This window comes from Pelobates fuscus, chromosome 7 (assembly GCF_036172605.1).
Source record: "Pelobates fuscus isolate aPelFus1 chromosome 7, aPelFus1.pri, whole genome shotgun sequence".
NCBI classification, from domain to species: domain Eukaryota; kingdom Metazoa; phylum Chordata; class Amphibia; order Anura; family Pelobatidae; genus Pelobates; species Pelobates fuscus.
Window position 1 is genome coordinate 154,576,222 of NC_086323.1, and position 14,645 is coordinate 154,590,866.

General features: G+C 44.0%; 1 protein-coding gene across 3 annotated transcripts in view; it reads right to left on the reverse strand.

Moving 5' to 3' along the window:
• Positions 1-1,101: 1,101 nt before the first annotated feature.
• C7H3orf49 (chromosome 7 C3orf49 homolog) overlaps positions 1,102-14,645 on the reverse strand; it is a 37,001-nt gene continuing 23,457 nt past the window's right edge. For 2 of the 3 annotated variants that reach the window (XM_063427547.1, XM_063427545.1), the window contains exons 4-5: positions 8,740-8,850; positions 7,872-8,329 (exon numbers count right to left, since the gene is read on the reverse strand). In XM_063427547.1, the coding sequence (XP_063283617.1) occupies positions 8,135-8,329; positions 8,740-8,850 (306 nt within the window). In that variant the 3' untranslated portion in view covers positions 7,872-8,134. Of the gene's footprint in view, positions 1,834-7,871; positions 8,330-8,739; positions 8,851-14,645 lie in introns of those variants that run through there. The other variant, XM_063427546.1, reaches the window with a different exon arrangement.

Consider the following 14,645-nt stretch of genomic DNA (forward strand, 5'->3'; position numbering starts at 1 on the left):
TTTTTGCCACCTTTTATTCAAACCTTCATACAACACTATCGCACTATACCAAACTGACATACAATTACACGTTCTGACAAGCCTTTCAAACCATACCCCGTCTTAAAATATCAAAAGATAATATTGGTTTATCACTCTACAGTAACGTACGTCCACAGATGGGAATTGTGGGCAGTATCAGACTCCCTAAACAGCATCCGCGCCACACAACCAGGTCTTAAATCTATGTGCCTGCAACTGTACAAAGGTTCCGGAACCCTACAACTCCACGATCACAACTAATCAGACTGGCAAATCATGTCTCCTCAAGGAAGATTTAAGAAGATACAAATGCTACATCATGTCACGCCAACATTCAAACCAGGCAATCAAGACACTTGACATACTAATCATTCCCTAACTACTTCTAAATAAGGTTCTACATTCATACTCCTGGCATTAGAGTAGGTTGGGACCACCGGCTCCTATTTAGCTCATCCGTTCAATAAGCACGGCATCCAGTAGCAGTATGCCGGTACACATAATTAGAGTCACTAGAAGTCAGCTACATTATACAGGAACATTCCCTACGGATAAGAAGTAAGACAAACGGATTTTATGATAATTATAGTGCAATAAGTGTGTTTTCTTGCATTTCCTTTTGCCCTCTTTTACAGGCCTACCCCCTACGTCGGTTCCGGCACACCACACCGACTTAATTACAATCACAAGGTATTTCACTATACGATATTAACCGACCACAAGTTTAAGGCCGTAAGGCCTGTATTTGTGGGAGGAGTTAAGCGTTCCTATATAAACGCTACTCCCCCCTTCATACCTTGCCGTACGCACGCTGTTCACCCCACCCACCTCTCCCTCTTATACAATTCATTCGGGGAGGCCCTCTTTTACAGGCCTACCCCCTACGTCGGTTCTGGCACACCACACCGACTTAATTCCAATCACAAGGTATTTCACTATATGATATTAACCGACCACAAATATATATATATATATATATAACCTTTTAACAGTCTCAAACAAAGTATTTTTATACACTAGTTAAGAGTTGTTCTTCAGGGAAATCTGTAATGGTTGCCATAATCTTCAAGGATTTGAGGCAATTCCCATAGAAACTAACCTTGGTTGTTGAACATCCTGCGAGTTGAGTTAAAGATTAATGGTTTGACAGTTCTGCGTGTTGTGCAGGCTCCGAGACTCAGCACGTCACAGGCATAGTCATAGAAAGATATTGATTTGAGTTTTTATTTTTAGTGAAGAAGAGCACACAGAATATTTAAGGATTTGATTGTTTTTTATTGTTGCCATCTTCCGTGTGCAGAAGCTACTTTTTAATGAGAATTTTTTTTTTCTTCTTTATCCCCTTCACAGCCAGTAACGCAATTTAAAATAAATACATCGATAAATAATCCTGTTTTTTTGTGAAAATACATTTGTGATGGTTGCTCCATTTGAAGTTGACCTATGTGTTCAGATATTTACAGGAGAGACATATTTCTGCCATTTAATAGAGCCAGCATTAGCAGTCTTAAAGCGGAACTCTCACTGTCTGAGGACTTGTGGATGTACATCATGTTGTATATCATTTTGTTGCAGTTTACTTATGATTTGTTTGCTGGAATCGGGGTTCTTGGTTTAACGCTGGTGTCCACAACATATACAAATCTATTCGCCTTACAGATTATTCGCACTCTTTGCATTATGTACGATAAGGGTTGTTTCACAACCTAAATTTTTTTTTAACATTTTTCCATTTAATGTCAAGGGGTTGAACACCCCAGAGAAAAGGAGATCTCTTCTGCACAATATCAGGCATCAACAAGTAGACATAGCCTGTATAAAAAAAAAACATTTCAAAGGTCCGCAAAATCTCTGTATGTTTACTAAACATTATCCCACCCAATATCACTCTATCTTTTGGTCTATGTCTAGGGACATGTTGATATTTATGCATAAAGATATAATATTCCAACTTCAGAGGAAAATAACTGACAGTCAGGGTAGATAAATAATCTTGATAAGTCTCTTTAACAATATTCAGTACACACTAGTTTCCGTGTGCTTTCCAAACTCTGATGAAATAAATGCCCTTAGCTCTTTTCTAGCCAAAGTGCATTAGCACAAAATCGGGGGCTTATAATGTGCAATGGGTTTCATTTTGTCCAATCCCCAGCCCTCAATACATCTACCTCTCATAAGGGCAGATAAAATGCCAATTACATATCAAGTAAGCATAGTTAAATTATTAGATTTATATGGGCTGGAGAATACGTCGCCCATTAGAGAAAGACTACACATACTAATCCCATATTCATGACACATTTATTAGAGTTTGTAGCTGTAGAATATTGCATATTCTATATGTTCCTATTCAAATACATATTAAGGTGTGGCTGTCCAATGGGTTATACAGAACAGATGGTGTTTGCTATTCTGTACCATGAGGTCTCTGGAATTTGCTGTAGAAGAGATTTGGGTCTTTATATGGGGAATTTCCTTATATGGCTAGTCTAAACTAAACGTTATGACGTAATTTGGGCTATAAAGGGAAGAGGACAAAGGACCACGGTCTCTTGCTCTTCCTGCTACGATCCGTTTTGTTCTCCTCTCTGATATCCTGAGTTACTGATACAAAGACGACTCTCTGTAACTTCGTTAAGAAATACCATCTGTTAAGTATATTCTATGTTTGCTATTGAAGTAGAATAAATGCTTATTTTTTTAAAAGAACGTCAGATTGCGTATTAGTACTTTTCAATAATATAGACATATATTATTGTGGCGAGCATTTGGCCCAATACTATATATATAAAAGACTTATTCAACTAAATAAACACACAGCCAGTTATTTCAGTAGCGGATTGCATTAAAGGACCACTATAGTGCCAGGAAGACATACTCGCAGGGCCGGCCTTAGGCATTTAGACGCCCTGTGCGAAAAATCTTCACAGCGCCCCCCCCCCCCGTCATCCATGTATGCTGTTATGTTTGTGTTGTCTGTGTATCTAATAGTACGTGTGATGACTGTGTGTGATATGTATGCTATGTGTGATATTTGTAATGGGTATATTAACAGTGTGTGATATGCGTGTATTGGTTGTATGTGACACACACACACACACACACAGAGTCAGACGCCCATACACACACAGGAAGACATCCACACACACACACAGGAAGACATCCACACACACACACAAGCAGATAGTCATACACACACACACACACACACACACAGGCAGACATACACACAGACACACACAGGCAGACAGTCAGTCATACACACAGACACACACAGACAGTAATACACACAGACACACACACAGTCATACACACAGAGGCAGACAGTCATACACACACACACACACACACGCAGACAGTCATACACACAGAGGCAGACAGTCATACACACAGAGGCAGACAGTCATACACACAGACAAACACACAGAGGCAGACAGTAATACACACAGACACACAGTGGCAGCCAGTCATATACACACACACACACGCAGACAGTCATACACACACACACACACACACACGCAGACAGTCACACACACACACACACACACACACACACAGGCAGATAGTCACACACACAGAGGCAGACAGTAATACACACAGACAAACACACAGAGGCAGACAGTAATACACACAGACACACAGTGGCAGACAGTCATATACACACACACACACACACACACAGGCAGATAGTCATACACACAGAGGCAGACAGTCATACACACAGACACACACACACACAGAGGCAGACAGTCATACACACAGTCATACACACACACACACACAGACAGTAACACACACACACAGACAGTAACACACACACACACACAGAGGCAGACAGTCATACACATAGGCAGAGAGTCACACTCACCTGACAATCACACAGTTACCTGTGGAGTTAATTGTGGAGGCAGTGCAGCTCCTGGTGACTGTTTGGTGGGGAAGCAGGGACTCCTTCCTGCTTCCCCTGCAGCAGTTTTCCGGCGCTTTTAGCTCCGCCCCCGCCGCACGGTAAGCTCCGCCCCCGCTGCAAATTTAAAAAAAAAAATATATATATATATTTTTTTTTTTTAAATCGGCTGTGCGGCCGCACGGCGCCCCCTGCTCCATGGCGCCCTGTGCGGCCGCACAGCTCGCACACCCCTAAGGCCGGCCCTGCATACTCGTTTTCCTGGCACTATAGTGCCCTGAGGGTGCCCCCACCCTCAGGGTCCCCCTCCCGCCCGGCTCTGGAAAGGGGAAAAGGGGTAAAACGTACCTTTTTCCAGCGCTGGGCGGGGAGCTCTCTGCCTCTGATCCTCCTCCGTTCCGCCCCGTCGGCTGAATGCGCTCGCGCGGCAAGAGCTGCGCGCGCATTCAGCTGGACGCATAGGAAAGCATTATCAATGCTTTCCTATGGACGCTTGCGTGCTCTCACTGTGATTTTCACAGTGAGAATCACGCAAGCGCCTCTAGTGGCTGTCAATGAGACAGCCACTAGAGGATTTGGGGGAAGGCTTAACCAATTTATAAACATAGCAGTTTCTCTGAAACTGCTATGTTTATAAAAAAAATGGGTTAACCCTAGCTGGACCTGGCACCCAGACCACTTCATTAAGCTGAAGGGGTCTGGGTGCCTAGAGTGGTCCTTTAAGGCTGTCCTCAAAATTTGTGTTTTAATATGCTTTCGTGTACTGCTTATTCCATGTATTCACCTTGTATGCAGCATTCGTCTGATTGTTCGGTAAAATCACTCCATTTATTGTACAAGTGAAACTACCGAACAATCAGACCACCCCAGGGGTAAGTGTGCCTCTCATTACCGTTCGCAACAATGTTGCAAACCCATAATTGGCAATCAGTACTTTGTTCTATGGGTGGCTGCCATCCGGGATACGGACACGTGGCGGCGGCCATCTTAACTCCCAAACAGCGGTGTTTGGTCGTCGAGTGTCTGGAACCCAAATCGGGCACTCGACTAAGCAAACACCGCTGAGACCTCCAGACTTCTATATCTTCGTGCTGAAACAACCGAACGAGCTGCCGTTGGGTAGAAAGACTCATCCGAACAAGGGGATTCACATGAGGGCAAGCATCAGCCATTTCATTCGGTATTTTCATCTGTTTATACCCACGAACCGAGACCGACCGCAAGGCCAAAACTTACGGAACTATTTCCGGCTATTGTTACCTGTGCGGTCGGTCAAAACTTTACTCTTCCATAACTCCCGATCCCCTGGTCCGATCTATTTAGGAGTGTACCCTATGTATTTGGGGTACATCCAGGAACTGGGGAAATAATGTACACGGATTAAGTGGATTATGTGTCATGCTGAGAGGAGGAGATGTGTGGGAGGTAACATGTATTTTATTGGTTACTGTAATAATTACTGTGGGTGTCTCCCTTGCATGGAGAATTGCTTAAAAGCAGGCATGTGAAATTAAACCTCAGTTCAGTTCTGCTCCTGATGCTGTGTGTCGTCCAGTCATTGGGAAACATGTGGGATACTTTTTGGATTGCTTTACTAATCATGGATATTATTCTCTTGGGTTTTATTACTTGTTCCTGAGCCTTATTCGGATTACCAGCGGAGAAAGACCAGCACTCCTCTACAGAGTTGATACTTTCTTTGTCGACAATACAGCCTTAGCCGAACTCATGAACTGTAGCACAGGTACGATAGTGTGGTCTGACAATAGCCCAGTGATATTGGAACTTTGAGACTCATTCCAATTTCGGGGACAGAGATTAAATGACAAATTTCTTATGGACTTCCAGTTTAGTGACTCCACTTTGACTTAGTATTTTTCTCTTAATAAGATGGGCAACATCAACGAGGAGGCTCTGTGGTCAGTTGTTATAGGGAGATTTATCCAAGAAGCATCCTATCCAAAATGAAAATCTCAAAAGAAACTCTAAGAATATTATCACAGAATCACCTATCATGGTTTGGCAACTTGAGATCTCTGGCGTAGGCAGTCTTCTCTTGGCATTAGATGCAGAGAAGGCATCTAACTGCCTGAGCTGGAGATTCCTGAGAGCAGTGTTGAAGAAATTTGTGTTCACAATTATCTTTATTACATTTATATTTGCATGGTATTCTGCACCAAAAGCACAGATTTTACAAGCGTGTTTTGTCTCTCGTTTATTTTCCATTATTAATGGAACAAGGTAGAGATGCCTGCTTTCACCCCTTCTGAACATGATGGCCCATCTTACAAGCAATTAGATTGAATCCTGACATTCATGGCATGCGGATAGAACAAGGGAGTGCAAAGCCTCAGACTTGGTAAAGTTTGCGTGGGCCAAGAACTGCTTTGTGGATTTTACAAGCGCCAGTCTAAACCGGGGTGCTTTGGAGTACCTAATTTACAAATCTATTTTAATGCTGCCATTGCAACCTCGGTATTCCCCCCATTTTTTATGAGCAGAGAAACCCCAATGGGTTACTACGAAAAATGATCTTACACATTCACATTTGATTTCTCAACTTCTATGGCCTCCAAGCCAATACCCAAATTATCTGGGCCTTCCCGATTAATCATACTCACTTTGAATATATGGGAGAAATATTAATCTTTAATTTGCTCCAATGTTTCATAGTTACATAGGCTGAAAAGAGACATATGTCAATCAAGTTCAGCCTTCCTCCCATTTGCTCTTTGCCGTTGATCCAAAAGAAGGCAAAAAACCCCAGCCTGAAGCACCTCAATTTTGCTATCACCCCACAGTTGAAAAATTATATGACTGAATATCATGTTTCTTGCAAGTATGCATCTAGTTGCTGCTATCTTTATCCACACTGATTTCAGCTTTAACATACCGCTTACCTACCTTTAACCACAAGATAATGGATTAACCCAGAGTCCACATTTATATATCACATTTTACTATCTTGCAAACACAACTAGACCTCCCTCAAAGCTCTCTATATTCTTATTTGCAACTTAAATATTTGATTATAGTATTAAAAAGACAAGGGTATTGGTGGGGACACACAATTTGCCTATTGAACAAACGTGTATCAATGGAAAACTGCTGCCAGGATGCAAAGCCATCTCCATGTGCTACAAACTAATGGCCACACACCTGCCTTTTTCCCAGTCACACAAATACCACAGCTGAGAATCAAACTTGTGAATTGAAATTTCACCAGTACAATGGGCAAGAATACTTACAGGACGATCCACAGCATTGGTGGAATAGCATATGAAAACACTATATAGATGGTATATGGTGACTATCAGATTACAAACATTTTCTTCACTGTGTCTAAAGGAGTGTTCCATGATTCACATCTGGTGGAATTGTGCTCAGGTTGGATCCATTTGGGAGGCTCTTAACTATTGAGGTGACCGGTATTACATATACCTTTACACCTAAAGCATACCTCCTGTATCGGAGTATCCAAAATTGTCTATAAAATTAATACTACACTTTATAGTAACAGTCCAACAACACATAACAACGGTGTGGATATCCCAGAACCCACCCATGGTGTTTAAGCTAATTAAATTAGTCGACATCCAGAATATACACGAGACCCAATGCACATATGTACACCGACAAAACTTTTCATGAAAAGTGGTCGTTGTGGAACGCATGCAGATCAGGTGCTACAACAGCAGCAGCTTAAAAGAGATGCCCAATGGGAGAGTTGAGGGATTGGATTGGGACAGTTGAATAAGCAGAGATGTGGAATATACTGAAGAACGTTATGGAGGTCTGGTTACATGTCCAGGTTGCTATTAGTACAAAGAACTTGGATTTAATAGATATAATGTTGATGGTGTTCCTTTGTGAGTTGCTATGTTTGTAATGGACCAACATGAGGTGATTCCCTTATTATATATATTCCAATCCCTTTTTCCATATCATACTCTTTTTATGGACATTAATAAAGTTCAATTATCAAAAAAGTAGAGTAACTTGTAAAGTAAACACATTGTGCTGTAAGATCAGTTTGAACATGATTTTTGTTATGGAGGCTGTGCGAGTCACAGCCAGGGGAGGTGTGACTAGGGCCAGATAAATAAAATGATTTAACTACAAAATTGCAACGGAGTAGTGAGATTGCATAGGCAAGATCTGTAGTTCCATAGATGGCCGTAAACAATTTTCACACTGTACCTATTAGCAACAGCAAATGCAAGGAAAACAAATATTTTTAAATTTGTATTTCCTTGTCTTCTTCTTAGAGACTCTTTGAAATTGTTTTGCTGACTGAAGGATTTCATTTCCCAGGTATTCACACTCTCGAAGCTCCTCATGTCTCTGTTCCAAGAGTTTTGTTGTCTTATCTGCAAGTGTTTCTATAAGATCATCCACCTATATGGAATTAATATAAAAAGTGTGCCATCACCAGCCGGCGGACTTACGAGGTACATGCAGATATTTATAGCACGGAAAGCTTAACTGGGGGTATATAGCCTGTCTTTAACAGAAATGAGGGGACTGAAAAGTGTTAAAAATTATCAAACAATTTTATTCATCAATATGGAACAGATAAGGTCAGGTGATTTTATATTATTTGTTTTATTTTTACATAGTCAATATGATCCAAATGTCTTGTTACGTTAATTTTAAAGAACAAATGCCAAAAATTATAATAAATAAATCACTTGGCAAACTACTTTGTCTGACACAGTTTGTAATTATGCACATTCTATTTTTTTTTTTTTTTAACATGTCCAGTCCCTCCTTTACATGCTAAAAACCCAATCATCTTACTAACAAACCTGCATCTGAAGCTTTCCAACGGAATATTCGGAGTGGTGTCTTATATTGTTCTCAGCTTTCTTTTTCTTTCTGGCAAATGAAAAGTTTTTCTTTTTAGGTGAATAAGAGACCTAGAGAGAAAAGAGTGTTATCAATGCTCACCAATCTCTTGCATGTGTTTATATTTAGAAAAGAAAGATAGACTTCTGTTATCAGTGGGATCCAACTTACCATTAGCAGCAGAAAGTGCTTGTCCACAAACATTCATTTTTTTTGCATGCATGAGTCCCAAAACTAAGCACTGATATTCTACAATTAAAGTAAAAGTTTTTTTTTACAAATTAAAGGAACACTCCAAGCACCACAGTGTGCTGTAGTGAAGGTATCAGGACTGCCGTGCAGCCCACCCGATGTAAGTAGTCGGTTTTAGGACAGCTTGACTTCTTACCTGGAGTCTTCTGGATGCAAACTCGCTGCCTCTATTACTGCCTGCTCTCTAGCCAGAAGCTTTCTGTCTGAGCTATGCTGGGTGTTGCAGAGCTTATCTCATTGACTGAGAGTGATCTGCTGACACTCTCATCTCAGGGCTTAGCTCAAGAAGTCTAGTGGAAGCTCCTGGTCATGAACTTCCAACTCTCCTGGAGGATGTTAACCTGGAAGGGTTAAATTTAGGGGAAGGACAAGGATGTTGGGGGGATGTGGAGTTTTAAGGGTTACTTTCATATGATTAGCATATTATAGCTGCAGGAGATGATATACAGTGTGTATCACTCAAGGCTATCCCTGCTCACAGGGCCGGCGCGTCCATAAGATGGCTCAGGCAGCTGCCTTAGGGCACCAGAGCAGGGGGGCGCAAAATCAGAATCCCTTTTCAAATTACCTGTCTCTCCCTGCAGCCAGGGAAGTCGGATGATGTCAGGAGGGGGCGTGACTTCCAATGCTCTTCTCCCAGGAGCGCTCTGGAGTCTGGGAGAAGAGCAGTGTAAGTACCGTCCCCTCCTCCTGAAATCATCAGGAGAGGCTGGCCAACTTCACTGACTCCCAGAATCCAGATCCTGTCCCACCCCTCCCTGGACCAAGGTAAGCCTCAGGGAGGGAGGAATACACTTTTTTTTATCCCCCTACACAGCCCTTGTCCCCCTTCCTCAGCCCCTGTCCCCCTTCCTCAGTCCCTGTCCCCCTTCTTCTGCCCCTGTCATTTTCCTCAGCCCCTGCCCCTTTCCTAAGCCCCCTTCCTCATCCCCTGTCCCCCTTCCCTATCCCCTTCCTTAAGCCCTGCCCCCCTTCCTCAGCCCCTGTCCCTTTCCTCAGCTCCTGTCCCATTCCTCAGCTCCTGTCTCACTTCCTCTGCCCCGTCCTCTTCTTTAGCCCCTTTCCCACTTCTCAGCCCCTGTCTCCCTCTTCAGCCCCTGTCCCTCTTCCTCTGCCCCATCCCCCTTTCTCAGCCCCTGTCCCCCTTCCTCTGCCCCTGTCCCCCTACTCAGCCCTTGTCCCACTGCTCAGTTCCTGTCCCCCTTCCTCAGCCCCTGTCCCCTTTCCTCAGCCCCTGTCCCCTTTCCTCAGCCCCTGTCCCCTTTCCTCAGCCCCTGTACCCTTTCCTCAGCCCCTGTCCCTTTTCTCAGCCCCTGTCCTCTCTTCCTCTGCCCATGTCCCTTTCCTCTGCCCCTGTCCCTCAGCCCCTGTTATCTTCCTCCGCCCCTGTCCCCTTCCTCAGCCCCTGTCCCCTTCCTCAGCCCCTTTCCCCCTTTTCACCTCCTGCCACCCCCTCCTCTGCAGCCCGTCCGCCCTCTCAACTCCTGTCCCCCCTGTCAGCCCCTGTCCCCCTCCTATGTCTATATCGCATGGAAAAAGACACAAAATGCGCTGAGGGGAGAGAGCCACAGAAGGGGGCTGGGGGGACGAAAGAGACACACAAAAAGAGAAGGAGGGGGAGGGAGACACATAAAGGGGCTGGGGAAAGAAAGATACACAAGGGGGGTTATAAGAGACACACAAGAGGATGTAACACATAGTAAAGGGGGGATGAAATGCATAAAATGCCTGTGTAGCCCCAAATCCTTGCACTGGCCCTGCCTGCTCCTTCTGCAATATACTGCAATATATTTCCTATGTGAGAGGTTTTTAGTGGATCCCTTCCACTTCCTGTAAAGCCTAACACAGAGAGACACTGGAGGAGCACAGCACTTAATTTTACTAACTTGCCAAGGCTCTACCAGCTTACTTAAAGGACCACTCTAGTGCCAGGAAAGCATACTCGTTTTCCTGGCACTAGAGTGCCCTGAGGGTGCCCCCACCATCAGGGACCCACTCCCGCCCGGCTCTGGAAAGGGGAAAGGGGTAAAAACTTACCTTTTTCCAGCGCTGGGCGGGGAGCTCTCCTCCTCCTCTCCGCCTCCGTTCCTCCCCGTCGGCTGAATGCGCACGCGCGGCAAGAGCTGCGCGCGCATTCAGCCGGTCACATAGGAAAGCATTCATAATGCTTTCCTATGGACGCTTGCGTGCTCTCACTGTGATTTTCACAGTGAGAATCACGCAAGCGCCTCTAGCGGCTGTCAATGAGACAGCCACTAGAGAATTAGGGGGAAGGCTTAACTAATTGATAAACATAGCAGTTTCTCTGAAACTGCTATGTTTATAAAACAATTAGTTAACCCTAGCTGGACCTGGCACCCAGACCACTTCATTAAGCTGAAGTGGTCTGGGTGCCTAGAGTGGTCCTTTAAGCTCCAAAAATGCACATTTTAAGTGCTGAAAACAAGCATCCACTAAAGGGCAGGTGCATTGACACAATGGATAGACTATAAGGACAATGCCAAAATTCATGGACATATGTAGGGAAAGCTAGAACTGACCCATGCTCAATTTAAATGCCACTAGTCTTCTCAATCTTCCTGATATTGGTGGTACAGTACAAATTTTAGGGTCCATATCCAATCATGTAAAGGCATGCCCTCTGGTGTCACACTTTTGGGAAAACTAGGGAAGTGTTCCCAAGAAGCATACTATGAGCGCATGATAGGTGCTCATGTTACACTTTGCACTAGGACCATGCAGAGCACACTAGAACAGTGCTCCATGCATGGTCTGCCCAAAAGTGGACCGGCCCTCTTGATTAGCAGCATTCTGTCATGTATTTACACCAGGATGACTTGCCAGTAATTTAGGCGTACCATTCTACATTGCACCAGGAATGTGATTCGCACTGACCTGCCCCTTTTATCCCTCTTCCTGATTCACGGGACGCCAATGTTAGGAACTATTGTAAAAAGTACTGTCCGGAATGGGAATGTAATCCAAGGTAGATTGAGTAGAGAAGAAAAATCACAATGTTTCGGCTCACAAAGGAGCCTTTATCAAGCTGTTAGGTCCTACGTGCCTTCCACGATAATAACCATTGTGAGGTATGTAGAAATCTAATCCTAAAAACATCAATAAGAGATAGGTTCTGTAATTATTAAAATATATGACTTATTAGCTCATTAGCTCATTAACAACACCTTAACCCCATGCCAAATAATATTTTATTGTGTGCATGGTGCGTCCATTAACTCACAAGTCAAACACATTTCCTAAGAAAGGATTGAAAAGCACAGAAATTACAGAAAGATTTTTTTACTAGTTGTTGCAGTGACAAAACACTTCTTAAGAAATAGAAATAAATCAACAGGTTTTATGACCTAATACCATGGTATCCAGCCAACTTCTCAAAGCCCACTAACGATCCAGATTTTGTCAGTATCTTTTGGGAAAAAAATGGGAAATATCTAAATGCTGCATTGTTGGTGTGCCTTGAGCACTGGATTGGGGATTACTGATCTCTTATACAAGCCAAGGACAGGGAGTCCAGAAATACTCATTATGAGGGGAGGGCTGGCAGCCTTAGGCCTGGGGGGCAAAACCAGTCAAGTGGCCCATTGCACCACCAAATCAGTTCACCATCCATGCCCACCTTTTCCTGGTTTTATAACGGATATTGATGTTATACTAATCAGTAGCTCTTTGCCATACCCGCTCCTTCACGGCTCTGACTTTCAATGTTGTCAGAGCGCAGGCTGAGAATCTCTGAGCCTGTGCTCTGACTCACTAACTGAGCACCGGAACCACGAGGGAGAGGATATGATCTGACTGCACCTACTGCTGGTGCACACCAGTGGATGGCCCTGCCGACACACACTGATGTAACTACTTAGACAGCCCTCAATATTAATACAGACATCAGAGTAAACACCAATAAACTGTGGAAACAGAGCTCATCCCCCCATATTTATAAAGATTTGCTTAGTGGATTTATTGTAAGATTAAATCATGCCTCCTCCTCTCTCTCTCCCATGCGCTGCTCTGTAGGCTGGGAGGAAGTGAAGAGTAATCACATTCTCCCAGCACAGCGCCACCTGTGGCCTGCATGGGGAACAGCTGTTTGCAGGACAGCCAGCTGCCGCAGAACCTCTTTGTTCCCGTCTCTGCAAAGGGCTCCAGGCACTGCTTGTTGTGAGTGTGAGCTACTGTAAATTAGGGGCAGAGGGCACTTGCACTGCGGTAAAGACGGATCTGGGCAGGAGGAGAGTGCAGTGCAATCAGTGCACTTCCCTCCTGTGGGTCTCCAGTAGACTGGTGCACCTGCCCAGGAACAGAGCCGGTGCAAAAAAAAAATTTGCCGCCCTCCCCATGTGACATCACAATGCCCCACCCATATGATCTGCCATATGAACTAACGCCAGTGCTGCACACAGTGTGTGTTTACATTACAAAGCCTGCAGGGACCAGCTATAGACACCACAACCACTTCATTAAGCTATAGTGTCCATTTAATGTGAGGTATATTATAGATTAGTGTCACTAATAATATACTAGATTGCCTACTTACAACCAGATGAAGATGATGATGGGCTTCAATTTGGCTCCACTGGTCTGGTGTAGAACAGGATCTCTGGAGGCTGTTTGCAACTGTGGTCACAAAATTCAATGTTCTGGGAGAATTGGAAGCAGCTCCATTTTTTGGGGCCCCTTACACAGCTCAAGGTCTGGGCCCGAGAGCCTGACGGTGAGTATGCCCATAAGGCCCACTCATAAGTCCACTTTTATGTTCCACCCACCCATGAGTTCGCTCACAGGGAGTGGAATGTGTAGGGGATGTGTTATGTGTTATTGTAGAGGATCTAATATGTGTGCTTATGGTATGTAGTGTATAGGGATACCAGTTTGTGCAAGTGATGCAGTGTGTTTGTGTGTAGTGGAAGCAGTGTGTATTTGTGTATAAGGGATGTATTATGTGTTTCTGGTTGTGTGTAAGGGATGCATTGTGTGAATCTGTGTTTGCATGCATAAGGGATGCAAGGTGTGTGTCTGTATGTTTGTGCATTGAGTGTAAGAGATGCATTGTGTTTCTGTGTGTATGTAAGAAAAGCCGTGTGTGTGTGTTTACATTGTCTGTTTCTGTGTATGTGTGCAAAGGATGCCTTGTCTTTGTGTATAAGGGTTGCATTGTGTGTGTGTGTAATGGATGCATTGTGTGTTTCTCTGTGTGTAAGGGAAACATGTTGTGTTTCTGTGTATGTATAGGGATGCATTGTGTGTTTCTGTGTATGTATAGGGATGCATTGTGTGTTTCTGTGTATGTATAGGGATGCATTGTGTGTGTGTGTGTGTGTGTGCGCATAGTGTGAAAGAGCTCCCTGTCTTGCCCCCTCTCCTATAGAGCTGTCCCTTCTGTCCCTTGGAGCTCTCCCCCACCCTCCCTTAGCGGTCTCTTCTCACACTCACCCACAATCCCTGTGCTCTTCTCATACCCCCTCCACTCTCCCTGTGTTCTTCTCACTCCTCCCTCTATGTGTTCTCCTCACCCCCCGTGTTCTTCTTACTCCCCCCTTCTTCTTCTTACTCCCCCCTTCTTCTTCTTAACCCTCCTATTTCTTCTTACTCCCCCCTT